General features: G+C 37.4%; 1 protein-coding gene across 2 annotated transcripts in view; it reads right to left on the reverse strand.

Moving 5' to 3' along the window:
* LOC128022579 (calcium/calmodulin-dependent protein kinase type 1-like) overlaps window positions 1-15378 on the reverse strand; it is a 42630-nt gene that overhangs the window by 16680 nt on the left and 10572 nt on the right. For both annotated transcript variants that reach the window (XM_052610273.1, XM_052610272.1), the window contains exon 3: window positions 5-136. In XM_052610273.1, the coding sequence (XP_052466233.1) occupies window positions 5-136 (132 nt within the window). The remainder of the gene's footprint in view (window positions 1-4; window positions 137-15378) is intronic.

Below are 15378 nucleotides of genomic sequence, written 5' to 3' on the forward strand. Positions count from 1 at the left end.
TTACTTGTGGAGCACGGCAATCTCATTTTCAATGCTGCTCCCCTTCCCCTCCAGAGCTTTTTTCACGATGCATTTTATCGCCACTAGTTTTCTTGTCCTCTTCTCTTCTGCTAGCATCACCTCAGAAAAAGCCCCTCTGTAAGACATGATGCAAATAATCAATTAGAATTACATAAAACCAGGGATCCATGAAGGTCCTACAGGGACAGATATACGTACCATTTAGACAATAAATATCATATACTTTTAATAACATTTTCTGACTGTTTGAATAAACATTAACTAGAGATTAAGAAATTAAATATGTAATTAACATAATAATATGAAAGCTGTCATTAATTTAATTTTTTATTTAAGTTAGTGTTGAGAAAATCTAGTTTTTTAAATCTTGGGGTCCCTGGCTAAGAGTCATTTTTCGATACTTGAAATACAAATGAAATAAAAGGTAAATAATACATTACTAAACTATTTAGCATTTGTATAACATTAATAAATGACAATTGAAATCATAACTGAAATCAATAAGTACTAAAATTATTCAAATTAAATCTGAAATAAAATGAAGCTACATTGATGGAAATCTATGAAAATCTAAAAAAAAAGCACATAGCGAAATTAGTAAACCTTCAGCTAAAATTAAAATGAAAACTGAAAATATAGACCTTAATTTAAAACAATAATAAATACCATAACTGGCATATAAATTATACCAAATAACACTGGTTCCTGGGTCAGAAAAGTTGGAAATCCCCAAAACATTAAGGCAAATACCTATGGCAAAATTCCTAAAATTGCATGCTGCTGGGAAAGCTCTCTAGTCATTTAACTTTTAATGGGAATGCCATATCTTTCCAGTGAAAGTCACAGATGGTTTAATCTTGACACAGATATACTTGTCACAACAAGACCTAACAAGATAATGCATGGTACAATGGTAAGCAATAAAACTGTTCCCATGAACATTTGCATTCTTATCTAAATCAGATGTGAATGAGACAATAATATTTAGCTTCTATTTCTGTGGCCCTGTACACAAAGAAAACCCACTGGCTCTTAGGGTCTCCATATCACTGAACATTTAACCATTATAGCTATTGGATCAGTGAAAGCGAAGGAAACCAGGAAGCAGATGTTAACAGTATTCCACTGAAGTGATAACAACACAGGCAGCAGTTTCTCAAGAAGAGTTTAAGGATCCAGTTGAAGTATGTAAATTAAGGTGACCAGATTTCTGAAATGAAAACCGGGGACATTACCTAGTTCAGTGGTCAAAATATCGCTAAAATATCTCACTTGTGATTAACTACAAATCAAAAACAGGGTAAATTTACTTTTGTATGATTTTATTTTCATTTTTTTTTGGGGGGGGGGTCCATATATTAAAAACATAATTAAGAGGTGGTACTTCTTCAAAGATCCGGAACTTTTGGGGGCGGGGCCTGGGCGCTAAACATCCTTATTGGTTGAGTTCACGCAGTATTGTGATTTCAACCACCATTTAGGTGAGAATGTAGCTGTTTAGAACTCAAATCTTCTGTTTATTTATAACGGCGCCTATTTAAAAATGTGTTTCACCGATTTCAGTCTCTACTCGGCTAGACCTTCTGATGTCTCTTTAGTGGTTAAACATAAAATATCATTCATTTTGGGTAAATCTAACAGGTAATCTTTGGTCTGTATTCAAATTATCTATATGTTAAAATGGAGTCAGTTGATATAATATTTGATAGAATATTTCATTTCATTGTAATGGCTGTATACACATTTCCCTGAACTCGAAACGAAAGGAGGCAGTGGTATTTGATATCCTTTTTAGTTTTACTGTAAATATACAGAGAGGACAATTGCAGTATTCAAGACGAGCTGACTGATGTTATCAAGTACGGTGCTGTTTGCAGTTTTACCGGATTCGTGTCATCGCGAACATCACACTCCCGAGTCGAATGCGCAAAGTCCGAACTACCAAGGATGCACGTCCAAAATCAGCGTACTTAGTATTGAGAAATGCACACAGACCTACGTCACCAGACTATTTGCCTACTCTTCCCGGTACTTTAGACCGCGGTGGAAACCCAGAAAGCAACAGGTCTGGGGGAAAAATAGTTCCTTGGGAAAAAAGTTCCTGGTACAATTGTTTGGGGGAATTTCGGTGGAAACGCGGCACAAATAATCAGATGTAAATAATCACAAACATACTGTACTTTTGCCAGCTGGCTAGATTGGTGGGGCTTTTACAGTGTGTTTGGGGACATATACGGGGACAGTTGTGGACAGAAAACGGGGACGTCTGGTCACCCTAAATGCTTCTCTCTGATTCAGACAAAAACACTGATTCATTCAGGAAAAAAACTACATTAGCATGTGGTGGTCAGAGACACATTATATGTAACTCTGCATTGGCTGGATATATTTTAACTCAGAATTTCAGAACGTTTAATCTTCTGATGGTAAGACCATAAGTCATGGAATATGTGTTTTGAATGAATCATTAGTCAATGATTCGATGAACCATTCAAAGTCATTTGAATAGATCCTGAATGATTCAGCCATCTGAGCAAATCGGTTGAATGAATGACTTAACGGCTCACTTATCAATCCAGTGGCTTGTTTTAAATTTAAAAGTATAATTTCATATTTCTATATTTAGAATGTTATATTTAAAACATGAATCTTATTACAATTCATCTGCAGTTGTTTCAGTTGTCTTTATACAATTACATGCAAAGGTTCATGCAGTCACAAGACACGATTTGAAAAGAAGATCCGTGATCAGGCCTAAAAGCTCTGATATCATCAGTAAACCACCCAGCCTGTTCAATATTTGAGAAAGGAATGAAGGTTAAGAGTAAACTAGTTATTAAACAGGATGTGATTACAGCTCCTCAGCAAGCACAGATCCGGCCAGGCCAACTTATCCCAGAGAGCTCAGCACAGACATGGAGGACAAACAGTGATATGATACACAGTTAAGCCTGCATGCGTATGTGTGTCCTCAGCACATGACAGGACAGGAGAAAACTGCGGGCTAAACGGTCCACGCTGAGCCTATGAGGACATAACAGGACATATCCCATCAGCCCATGCACTTGCTCATATATAGCAATGCCACACTAGTGCTGACACACAACTGAACATGATGGTGCACAGATATTCATACGACGAGTGTGAAACAGCAGACATCATGTGATGTGCAGCGCTGTGGCCTCATCAAACTCAATATGGTTCAACATCTGCTATCAGTTGCTCTGTTGCAAAGAAATTAGACACTAACACATACAAACTAATCTAACACATGTCGGATTGCAAATGTAGAATTGTAACAGGAAGTTTCAGTAAAGTGAGAAAAAATGTGACATCTAAAAATATTTGCAGATGTCACATACAATTTTTTTTTACTAGTATGACGACTAGTAAAACGACTAGTATTAAAAGCGTAGTAAACGTGGCTAAAATAATTTCATATGACAGGAAACAGAAAACTATAATATTTAAATACAATTACAGAAAAGTCATAAAAGAAATGATGCAAGCAACTAACCCTGAAACAAACATGAACCTTAACCTTATTAGAAAATATTTGATATTACTTATAATTAATTATTGTTCCTGTAGCTCAACTGGTAGAGCATTGCGTTAGCAAGCAAGCTAGCGCAAGGTTGGGGGTTTGATTTCCCGGGAACACATGATAGCTAATAATTGATAGCCTGAATGCACTGTAAGTCGCTTTTGATAAAAGCGTCTGCTAAATGCATTAAGTTGGCTTGAGAAAGCCAACTTACTAATATTTACTGTATAATTACACATAATTACTTACGTGTAATTATACAGTAACACGGACACCTTAACATAAAGTGTAATACAAAATTGTATTATCCCTATTTAATATTCCTTGAGTGCAAGGGCTCACAAAATCGCCAACCGACGTCCCGGAGCTGTTGTGTCTTCCAGTCAGGCTATCAGAACGTCTCTTAAAATTTTAATAATTTAGTTTAAGGCCAGAAATAGTCTTAAATACCTTAAATGGTATAAGAGAAGTCTTAATTATGATTTCAAGAGGCAAAGACAAAAATCGCGATATGGCTGGATTAAACCCCATAAGTCTAAAATTTCACTGAATAAATGGCCGATGAGTGCGGAACGTTTCAAAGTCAATCTCAGTCAGTCTCTGAAGGGAACAGACTGTCTTCAGCAAAGTTGCATTTTCATTTCATCCTTCCCATAATGCCTGATTAAGTAGCGTTCATAAGTGCAGCGCTGCTTTGAATACTGCGCTTACCGAGGAGACTACTATATTTTTGCTGTTCCAAAAGCCGACCTAGTGGTAAAGAATTAATTCGCATTTTCAATAAGCCTTTCTGCTGTTTTATTTTATTTTATGAGTCAATTTATCCATTTGACTTATACCTTTTCTTAAATATTTTTTAAAGGCTGAAAAGTGATGCGTATAATTTTATAAGACTTTTATACAGTTTCTGTAAATCATGTTAGTTTACGGATTAATATGTATCCTTAGACATCGCCATACCACGCTCATACAGTGTTCATTTTAATTAAAAAGGATTAGGGCTGGGACAACGTCTCGAGGTCATCGATGACGTCGACGCAAAAAATACGTTGATGCAAAATATGCGCATCGATTCGTCGACCTGTTTTTATTTCTCTAAAAAACATTTGCAAAACGTTTACCTTATTTGCGCTGAATATACGCGATGGCCGGATCAACATTCTGTCCAATGTATATAACCAATCCAGGGGTTTTTCTGCATTGATCTTTTTTTTTGGCGGCTGTCAAAGCCTTATTTGATCGGCGAGTGATGTAGAATAGAATGACTACTGCGCCTGACAGGGCACGTACAAGAGAGAGCCCCTGCTTTTTTTGGGCTAGTTAAATTTATTCCGGGATAGCAAAATCTGAAGAGTGCCTGCCTGAAGGTCTACCCCAGGGATTTTGACATTTTGTGAGTGTGTCTATGCTAGGGTATTGTTTGGTTGTAGGGTGTTCTACAGGGTTGCTAGTGGATTGCTTACTGGTCCAAGTCTTCAGAGCCCATAAGAATGATTAATAGTAATAGTGATCCTTCCCTTCAGTAAGAGCAACAGTTCAGAGCTGGGAATTGTGGGATGTTTGCAAAGCGGCACATTCTTCTCCGGTCAGAGAGACAAGAGTACGGCCGTCTGGTGGAAGCCGGGAATGTGGACTAGATTATGACACAGGCCAGTCTATTGTGGCTTCCTGATTATAGTTTCTGAATGACGCAGAGGACAGAGAAAGGCTCTCTGGGGGCACAGATGGACTCCAAAACATGATCTTGAATTATATGATTTGTTATGCCTGACAGACTGTAATCTTGATCAATGCTACACGTAATTCATGTTGTCAATGTCAGTCATGCTTTTAACTTTTGATTTGACTGAGCATTTAAAAAATATTTTTCAGTATTGGAAAAACCGAATTGAAGTGAATTATGTTTCTGCCTACTATCCGGAACAGTCACTGACATCTTTGGGAGAACTCTATAATACTGACACATTCTCTCTCCCTTCTCTTCTCTTTCCTTTCATTATAAGCACTCTTTCCCATTGATATACTGTCTATTTCTCTCTCTTTCTTTCTCATGTTCCATCAACAAAAGTTTGTTAGTATTTTGTCATATCTTTTCCTGGGTTTGGCTGCTGGAGAAATTGTGGTTTCCCTGAGAGGAAACAAGAGGTCAGGAGAAGCGCAGGGGGGGAGCAACTTCCAGCCTGTGTTACATGACTCTTACATCTCACTGTAGAAGGAAAATACTTTTTGGGAAGAAATTTAAAGGAACAGTTCAGTGAATAGTTGTATATTCCACAGTAGTGAGCTATGCATCACTGCAACCAGATCATTAAGACCTCTTTTGTGAACCAGAACACTTAATTATTGAATAGATTGATCCGTTTCATTACAAAATGTAAAAATACTTAATTATTTTTTTTTTTTTTGGGGGGGGGGGGGGGGGGAGTCTAAGTACATGGAAAAGGTTGTCCGGTATATTATTAAAGATTTCTTCAAGTTAAATTAGAGCACTGAGGCAAACAAATTTCACGGGGGTGTGACATTCTTTAGAAAACTATTAATCCAATCTAATTAGATACTATAAACAAATTAATAATTCATCTCTCACCACATGACATCTCGCTTCCTGAGGCAGTGCTCAGCCTAAATTCCGTTCAGTTGAGTGCAGGTCCCACAGACTCGACACAGAACCGACACTTGTGCTGATTGCATTATGTAACGTTCCCCAAAATAAACAAAAAGCAGGTGCAGCTTTTGTGCTGGAGGCCAGACTGAGACTGAATTGTGTGAATCAAGTCAGATGGCCCACTGTTTCTGGACAGATGCCATATATCTCGGTTTAGTTCAGGTTAACCTTAATAGCTGCTTAAGAGTCTGTGTGAAATCAGCTGATCTGAGAACAGCATTGTGCATTTTACATTTTTACAGCATGATCTGGATTGGGACATAAGGCAGGCTGATCCAAAGCATTCCATATTGGTGATTTGGTTCTTCACTGTGTTTTTGGATGAACCAGTTATTTACAGTGCAATGAAGTAGGGACTTCCTGCATAAACATGATGCATTGATTCCTAAAAATGTTAACCGGTAAACAACCAACCATTTAAATGCCCAAATCAAAAAATATATATTTTTAATTATGTTTTTCACTAAAATATTTTAGTACTATTTATATACTATTTTGGTATTTATTAATATTTTGAATCAACTTTATTTTTTATTCATCCTATCACTGAGCAGTCTCCTGTTCACTTTATATGCACAAATACACAATGCAGCAATCCATTAGGAATAGAGCTGCTATGAAAACATAAAAGCAGACTGTTGAGTTAGTGTGTTTGTCTCAACCCTGCACTCTTCGAAAATACAAAACTAAAGAACAGTGGTCTGAAAAATCCAGAAGCACAATAAAAGCAGTTCTCTTTAGGGTTATAAAATGCTATTCACTATATGGGCCTATGCCTTACCTATTCCCTTAGGTCATTGCTATAGTGTTGCTGTACACATACAGTACTTCTGGCATACATATGATGTCAACAGTTTTACTAGGCATGTGATTCACAGAAGTCATATAGTGGATGAGCACTATAATTTGGTTGATCAGGGTCACACATACATTCACAAACAGCAGCACTGATTGATCCTCGGGATATTTTTGTTTCCAAAACAGGAGATGGGACCTCACACCTGGCCGTCAGCCGAGCCCGGAGGTTAGCCTGCAGACACTACCATTAAACATGAACAGACAATATCTTTTATGATTAGACTGGACGAACAGCAAAGAAGAGGGGAGACGATAAAAGTGAGTTCCAGATGTTATTTGTACAATGTAGAAGGAGAACACTATTTGTAGGGGCCTTTTATGAAGTGTATATATGACGTTCAGATGAAAGGAAGTTGTTTCATTGTTGAGATCACATTAACAAGTTTTTCACATGATCAAGTTTTAGAATAGAAAAAAGACTTGGACTATATTTAACACAAATGACCTATGCATAACAATAGGATAATGTATTAGCTCTGTTCCACAAACTAGCAAACTGCCTTGCTAGCTGTCTACATCAGCAGCTGCCTTTTAAGCACTTTTGCATTGCACTATGCTGCTTTTCTATTGTTTTTCTGTATAAAGGTGCTAGATGGACACATTTGAGCGCTGCACTAGCATTTTGTGTCTTTTACAGCACCTCAGGCGTGAGATGTTGTCTAAAAATGTGGTGCTAAAGTAAAAAAGTTAACTACCCTGCATTTTTTTTTTTACGCACAAACACATTCTGTGTGAACATCCCCAAATTGATCTGATGAACTCTATGCAGCATCTTCAAATGCCACACAAACGTGTTCTGCATAAAACACCCAAATCACTACTGATTTTGACGTTAGCATGTTGCTAAGCTAGAAGCACAATAAGAAGCATAACTGTATTTACACACACACACACACACACATATTGAGGTATAGTAAATTTTAGTTAGATTAAACTTTTTTTCCATTACTACTCGATATTAATACATGAATACAGTACTATTATTAATACATTAATCCCAGATCCCTGCTGAAAAAAACAGCATATGATAAGTAAGGTATGTTTTGATGCTGGGATGCTGGTTTATGCTGGTCCTTTGCCAGGAAAGGACCAGTATAAACCAGCAAAGGACCAGCTTAAACCAACAAAGGACCATCTTAAAACAGCAAAGGACCAGCATAAACCAGCAAAGGACCAGCTTAAACCAGCAAAGGACCAGCTTAAACCAGCAAAGGACCAGCATAAACCAACAAAGGACCATCTTAAACCAGGAAAGGGACCAGCTTAAACCAGCAAAGGACCAGTTTAAACAAACAAAGGACCATCTTAAACCAGCAAAGGACCAGCTTAAACAAACAAAGGACCATCTTAAACCAGCAAAGGACCAGCTTAAACAAACAAAGGACCATCTTAAACCAGCAAAGGACCAGCTTAGACCAACAAAGGACCAGCTTAAACCAGCAAAGGACCAGCATAAACCAGCAAAGGATCAGCTTAAACCAGCAAAGGACAAGCTTAAACCAACAAAGGACCAGCATAAACCAGCAAAGGACCAGCTTAAACAAACAAAGGACCATCTTAAACCAGCAAAGGACCAGCTTAAACAAACAAAGGACCATCTTAAACCAGCAAAGGACCAGCTTAGACCAACAAAGGACCAGCTTAAACCAGAAAAGGGCCAGCATAAACCAGCATCCCAGCGTCTAAACATACCTAAGCAGCATATGCAGTTTCTTTTCAACAGAGATAGCACGCGTACGTCTGCAAGATATATCCGTTAAAGATCGCTTCATCTGGAAAGCATCTTCTGTGTACAAACATCTTTAAGATGCCAGTTTTACACACACACATTCTAAATCATAAACATCTTAAAGACATTTTCCAGATGTCTATGTAACATCTAATAGGAGATGTCTTACAGACGTACTGCAGATGTTCAAACATCTTGCAGATGTAAATGCAGCCATCAAATAGACGTTTCTGTGATGTATGTGTGCCATCAGGGAATAATGGTACTGAATATGAAACGGTTGGTCTTCTGCTTTTCTATTTTTTTTCCCCCAAATGCAATAAAGGAGATTCCAAACCAAAACGGTGTTCTCTCGCTGAGTAATTTATTCTGAGCGCCTTTTCTCTCTGTGTAATGAAACATAAACAGACAAGCATAATCATCAGCGGTAATGAGTCTGTCCTGCCTTTCCTCTCTAATGGCGTCGTGCAGATGAACCTGAATATCTGCCGCGATTTCAACCTCATTTATGTATGGCATCAGCTGACGACGTGCATACTGTGATTGTTACATTTCATTACGATGTACAATCACAGAAAGTTTCATTTACCTCAGGAAAGTCATTCAATATCCAGAGGGAAAAAAGCATTTTGCTTGATATCTAGTGTTATTTTTAAATATTTGAACGTTATTCATTAAATAAATGTATTTATTGACTGATTATTAAATAAACGTTATTTTCCGTTTTCAGCTAAATGAAAACTTTAATTTTGCTATTGGTGTCTGAGTAAAATAATAATAATAATAATTTTGAGTGAATGACATATCACATAATGCATTTAAGACGTACTGTTCTTAAAATAGAGCCCCTAAAGATAAGAGTAGTGGGTGGGGTGGGAATGGCAGATAATGAAGAATGCACTGTAGTCTCTGCCAATCATCACTTGTGGGGGGAAAGGGCACAGAAGAGCTGAAACATTTTTCCTGTGAAAGTCTAACTTGATTAACAGCTCCTCACCTTCATGAATGGATCTGTTTGTCCAAGATTGGCACACCTGATAGAGGGAATGGATGATGGGCTGGTGATGCAATGACTGGTGGAGCAGATTAGTGTGCCTGGGGGATGTGGAGATATGAGCGACAGGAATCAGGAGATTAACCTTTCATTCCTGGCATAATCGCTGCCAAAGACACTCCTCGATTCCACTAAATATGTGTGTGTGTGTGTGAATGGATGGAAAACTGTGGCAATGCCACTGAGAGTGTATTTGTGTGTTTTGGGGTGTATATGCGTGCAAATGTGTGTGTGCACAAGGATTGGTGATTCAATAATAAATGCACAGGGACACCTCATGGTGTTTACCAGCCTGGTAGAGACACCTGCTCTCTCTCGCTCTCTCGCTCTCTCTCTCTCTCTCTCTCTCACACACACACACTTTTATTTACCACTCACAATTCTACTAGCACATAGCAAATAATTCAAACTAAGCAGTACTACCTGTTTAAAATAAAATAAAATAAAAAGTTAAATTAAGTAGGGCTGGGTGATAAATGATATCACATTGAGATTGTAAAAAAATAATAATATCTTTTCTCAAAATGTTTCCGTTTTACAATGCCAAAGAGGTCTAAAGTGTGGCTACACTTTATAAAACACTTTATTTGCCGAGTCAGCAAAGTCCAACATATGCGATAAGAGTATTACAACCAAAGCAGGCAATACCACCAGTTTAATGAAGCATTTGTTTGGATGAGTGTTTGTGTATGTGAATGCATGTGTTCATGCAGAAGTTACGATACGCGAAAGATGAATTCATTCTCTTTACGCGCATTGTCTGAAATGCTACGCGTGCTTTGAATGAGTGAGCTCAAGCTCCGATCGCGCGCGAATTGTTTAAAACGCTTGAATCAGTTAGTGAACAACGCGAATCAAGTTAGGAATTTTACATCACTATTCACGATAGCCCATCGGACTGGAAAACACCCGGGACGTGGGGCTAACGATTTTATGAGCCCTGCAGCTCAGATCTATCCAGTTTGTGAAACACTGGTTTTCACACTGGTTTCGTTAAACAAAATAAATTATTATTTTAGATTGACTCAAAGGAATCATCGGTTCACTAATTGGATCATGAACTTGTATTACCGAGCCAAAGATGATCTATTATTGAACATCTCGAATGAATAAAGACTTCAAGTTCATCTGTAAAGCACATAAAGCTATCGTTTGAGTTTATAAACTTCTATTTCATGCATGATTCGCAAAGTGTGAGTTCTAGAAGAATGTTTGTGTCTTGATAAGCATGTATCACTCACTAGGAGTCGCTAAATAAACAGCTGTCAGCTGCTGGTTTTATTTTTATTTTTTATTTATTTTTTTTCAACGGAGGATCAGTTGCCCTATTGGTTAAAATCCCCAAACTGTTTACTTAAATATTAAATTAATAAATGACATCAAAACAGGGGCGTTTGCGTTATGATGTGGTGGGCTGCTGTGGACAAGAAAGTCCAGGGCAACTTTTTGGTCCCAGTCCGCCCCTGAATGGCGCACCCCTATCCAAAAAGCACAACCAGTTGTATTAATAATGTTATCCTGAGTGTGAAGTGTTACCAGAATTTGTTGATGTTGAAATGGATTTAAAAACATATGGTATTGAAAAAAGTATCGCTAGGAACCGGTATCGAAACTGAGGTATCGAAATTTGCACCGGATCAAAAGATTTTTAACAATATCCAGCCAACATGTGTGTGTGAACAGCATGGTTTCATCTATAACTCAAACTGAAACACAGGTGACACTCACAATGTTTTCAGTGTCTGCCATCTCAATATATGAGGACTTGAACATCCGAACTTCATCTCCAGAGCTGTTCTTAGAGTCACTTCACTGTTCACTTCAAATTTACACTGAAACTCAAAGATATTCACAACCAACTGGCAAAATAAAGGTTTGGCTTAACTACAGAATATATATTACTACTGCACACTAAAATGTATTATTTATTTATATATTTTTTTAAATATCACCCATGTTTTAATTTATACAGTTCAGAAGTGCATATACATGTATAAAATATGTGCACTGCCACTCATACTGCTCTGACAACACTTTGGATGACACACCATGCTCCTCTAGCTGTGGGTTAAACCAACACCCACAAGAGCCCGTGACTGCATCCGCTAATAAGCAGCAAATGGAAATTCAACAAGCGCTAGTGTGCTTCACATCAATGAAACAGAAACCATTAAATCGCTATGGCAACTCAGCAGTGATTTGGTTCAACTCAGTGTCTATTCTGAAGGATTATGGGTTCTTCATAATCAAATCAAGTACCTGGAGGAAACGGTGCATCAAAACTGCATATTCAAGTACCAAAACATTCTTCTGATAAACAGGATAATGTTACACGGCAAAACAAAGCCAAGGCAAGCATCATTTTACTACTGCTCATGCCTGGCGTACTCCATGCAGACCCATAACAATAAAAGAAACATTACGTTTAATTTATCTAAAATTAAAATAAAAAACTAAAATCTAATTAAAATAAATCCTAACTAAAATTAAAATAAACAATCTAATTCAAAGCATTAATTCATATTAAAACACTAAATAACAGTATATAAATAATACTAAAAAAACTGACTTGAGAAATATAAGTCATGTTATTGGAAACAGGGCTACATGTCTTCCTGAGAAACCCACAAATGCAGATTTTCTTGTCTAAAGCCACATACAGCTAAGCAGGTCTGACCCAACTATGCTGACCTGACAGAAATTCATCAAACTGCTGGCTGTCCTGTGCTCTCGCTGTCTATCAGTCACTGAAATGAAAGTATGAGAGCACAGCAGCAGCAGGCAGAGGCGATCCATACTCCACATTGATTTTAGATTATTCCAGTGCTTCCAGACCACCCACACACCGCCAGCCCCGCAAAGCATCCTGGGAAGTGGCATAGTTCTCGCAGTGCCACTAAATAAGGTGGGGCATGTGATCTGTTGTGAAACACACACTATACATTAGGCTAACATTAAGCATGATGAGACTTAACAAAATCTATTTGACAAGTTGGTGACAAAATCCTATACAGAACTTTTTAAGGTGTCAGGAAAAAAAATCACATTGTTATAAAAGATGTATGCTGTTCCTTTGAACAAAGAATCCTGATTTTCACAAAAAAAAAATATTAAGCAACACAACCCTTTTTTTAATTGTGATAATCATAAGACATTTTTCTTGAGCAGCAAATCAGCATATCAGGATGATTTGGGAAGGATCGTGCAAGACTGAAGACTGGGGTAACGACGGTGAAAATACAGCTTTGCCGTCACAGAAATAAATTAGATTGTTAAATGTATTCAAATAGAAAACAGCTATGTTAAATTATAATATTATTTCACAATATAAAATTTTACTGTATCATAAATGCAGCCTTGATGAGAGTTCAAAATCATCTCATCAAATCTTACAGACCCCAAACTTTAAAACAGTACATGTTTTACTGTATGGTGGCTGAGTGAGCTCAACGTGATGCAATTTAAGAAAACACATGCAAATAGAAAAATTAAGAAAACATTGTCATCATTTTGACAACACGTGCTGCATATACTCAAAATACAGAAACGTGCTGTACATAATCACAACACAACCAAATAAAGAAAAGTGATGCAAGTAGCATAGAACACAATGTAAATATTTCAAGGAGACCCAAAACAACCCTTACAAAAATTAACCATGGTTTTATTATAGTAAAAGTGTAGTAACCTTGGTTTTTGGCATATTGGTATAACCACAGTTGTACAACTACCATGGTCAAACTATGGTTAGTTTTGTGTTTAGTTTAGTTTCATAAGGGCAGTTGTATATTATGGTTTATCTTTTTGTTTGTTTTTTGCAGTGAGAGATGCCTTTATTTAACTGTTATCTATTGGCGTTAAGCGTTTTCTGCATTGTTTTTCTGCGTTGTTTCTGCGTTGTTTTTCTGCGCCCTGGGTGCCGGGTGTTTTCGTAGGAGCATGTGCCTGAAGTTGTAAAAAAAAAAAAAAAAAAAAACCTAAGCAGAAAAAGGCCCAACGTCATTTGTGTTTTTGTTTCTTTTGTTCAATTTGACAAAAGGAGAGGCAGCCCTTCCGTTGTGCTGATGGAAGTTTACAGCTGCTTGGCACGTCCGGAGACTGCAATGATGGAGGAGGAAATTCGTTGTGGCTGTCAAAGGTTACCCAGAGCTGTATTTATTTATTTATTTTGTTCTGCTAATATGGAAATGTACTTAACAGCAAACCAAAGATGCGCTATAATCTATGATTAGACTGAGAGGACAGCTGATTCAGTGTTTGCCTAGCAACATAAAAAAACACAGCATACTGCAGTGTGGTGCACATCGCGTTTTCAAACCTGAAAAACTTGTTCCGTCTGATTGGCTAGCTTACATAATGTTTCACAGTTACATTAATTGTGTATTTTGTCAGCTTATTTAGGCTAATAATTTCCAAAAATGTTAAGGAATCATATGATCAAGATGTCAGACATGTCCCAGCCAGGTTCATCACGTTGTGGTTCCTTAAAACATTTTCAATGTGGTGTTGCAGTGCGTTGAGCTCTCTAGGACACCATACAAAATAGATTTTAGGGAACAGAATATCATATGGGAGTGGGTAACAAAGCCTTGGTACCTACCTGGAACAACCTAGTTATTACTTATGTGCTCCCACCACCGATTATATTTTACAGCACTATATAAATATCCATCATGCAAATCATACTTGCATAAAAAAGCTGTGTACATAAATATTTTGATTAGTCGTACAAGAACGGCCAACCCTATTCTACCCTATTAACTAAAAATAGCTCTGGCTACTGGCCAGCGGCAGTCTCTTAGTTAACGGAAAACTGCTTCTCTCACTGTTTTTTTCCCTCTATTTCCACCTTCTATTCTGGAACATTTATGGTCAATTTATTTTTAGGCCTTTCAGATTATTGGAAGGCTTTCAGGCTAACAATGACACAAAAACATTCTGTAAACACCAGGCAATCGAATCAATGCAAGCTCTTTTGTTACACTTGTCCCATAAGTGTGTGTTACAGCATGTCCACTACGTGCCTGGAGTAGGAAATGACCAAAAACCAAACAGAAGAAAGACCAAAATATACAAAAAGAGGGACACTAAATCCTTTACTATGAGTCCGGTAAAAACTGACCTCATTTACTTTCCTTGACGCTTACTTCTGTCCATGAAACCAGGAACGAATCATGCATATTATAAAGCTTTGGCCAAAATGTATTCCAACCATTCCTTTTCGGATGACATCACCAAGACCTCCCCTCCAACCACCTATAATATATTTATAATATATTTCCAATGGACAAAACAGTTGTTTCTCCACATTTTTGTTGTGTTTAACTTGAAAATATGGTGCACTACAGAAACAAAAATGGTTGTAAATGCCGTTTCATATTGATGTAGGCCTACATATTAGATAAAGTGCACTTTAAAACAAACCTTCAACATAGATGCTTGCAAACTAAAGTCATGTTGACCTAAGGAAGCTACCATAGAAACTAGAGCACACTGGTGTCTTTCGA

Source organism: Carassius gibelio, chromosome A11, assembly GCF_023724105.1.
Source record: "Carassius gibelio isolate Cgi1373 ecotype wild population from Czech Republic chromosome A11, carGib1.2-hapl.c, whole genome shotgun sequence".
NCBI lineage: Eukaryota > Metazoa > Chordata > Actinopteri > Cypriniformes > Cyprinidae > Carassius > Carassius gibelio.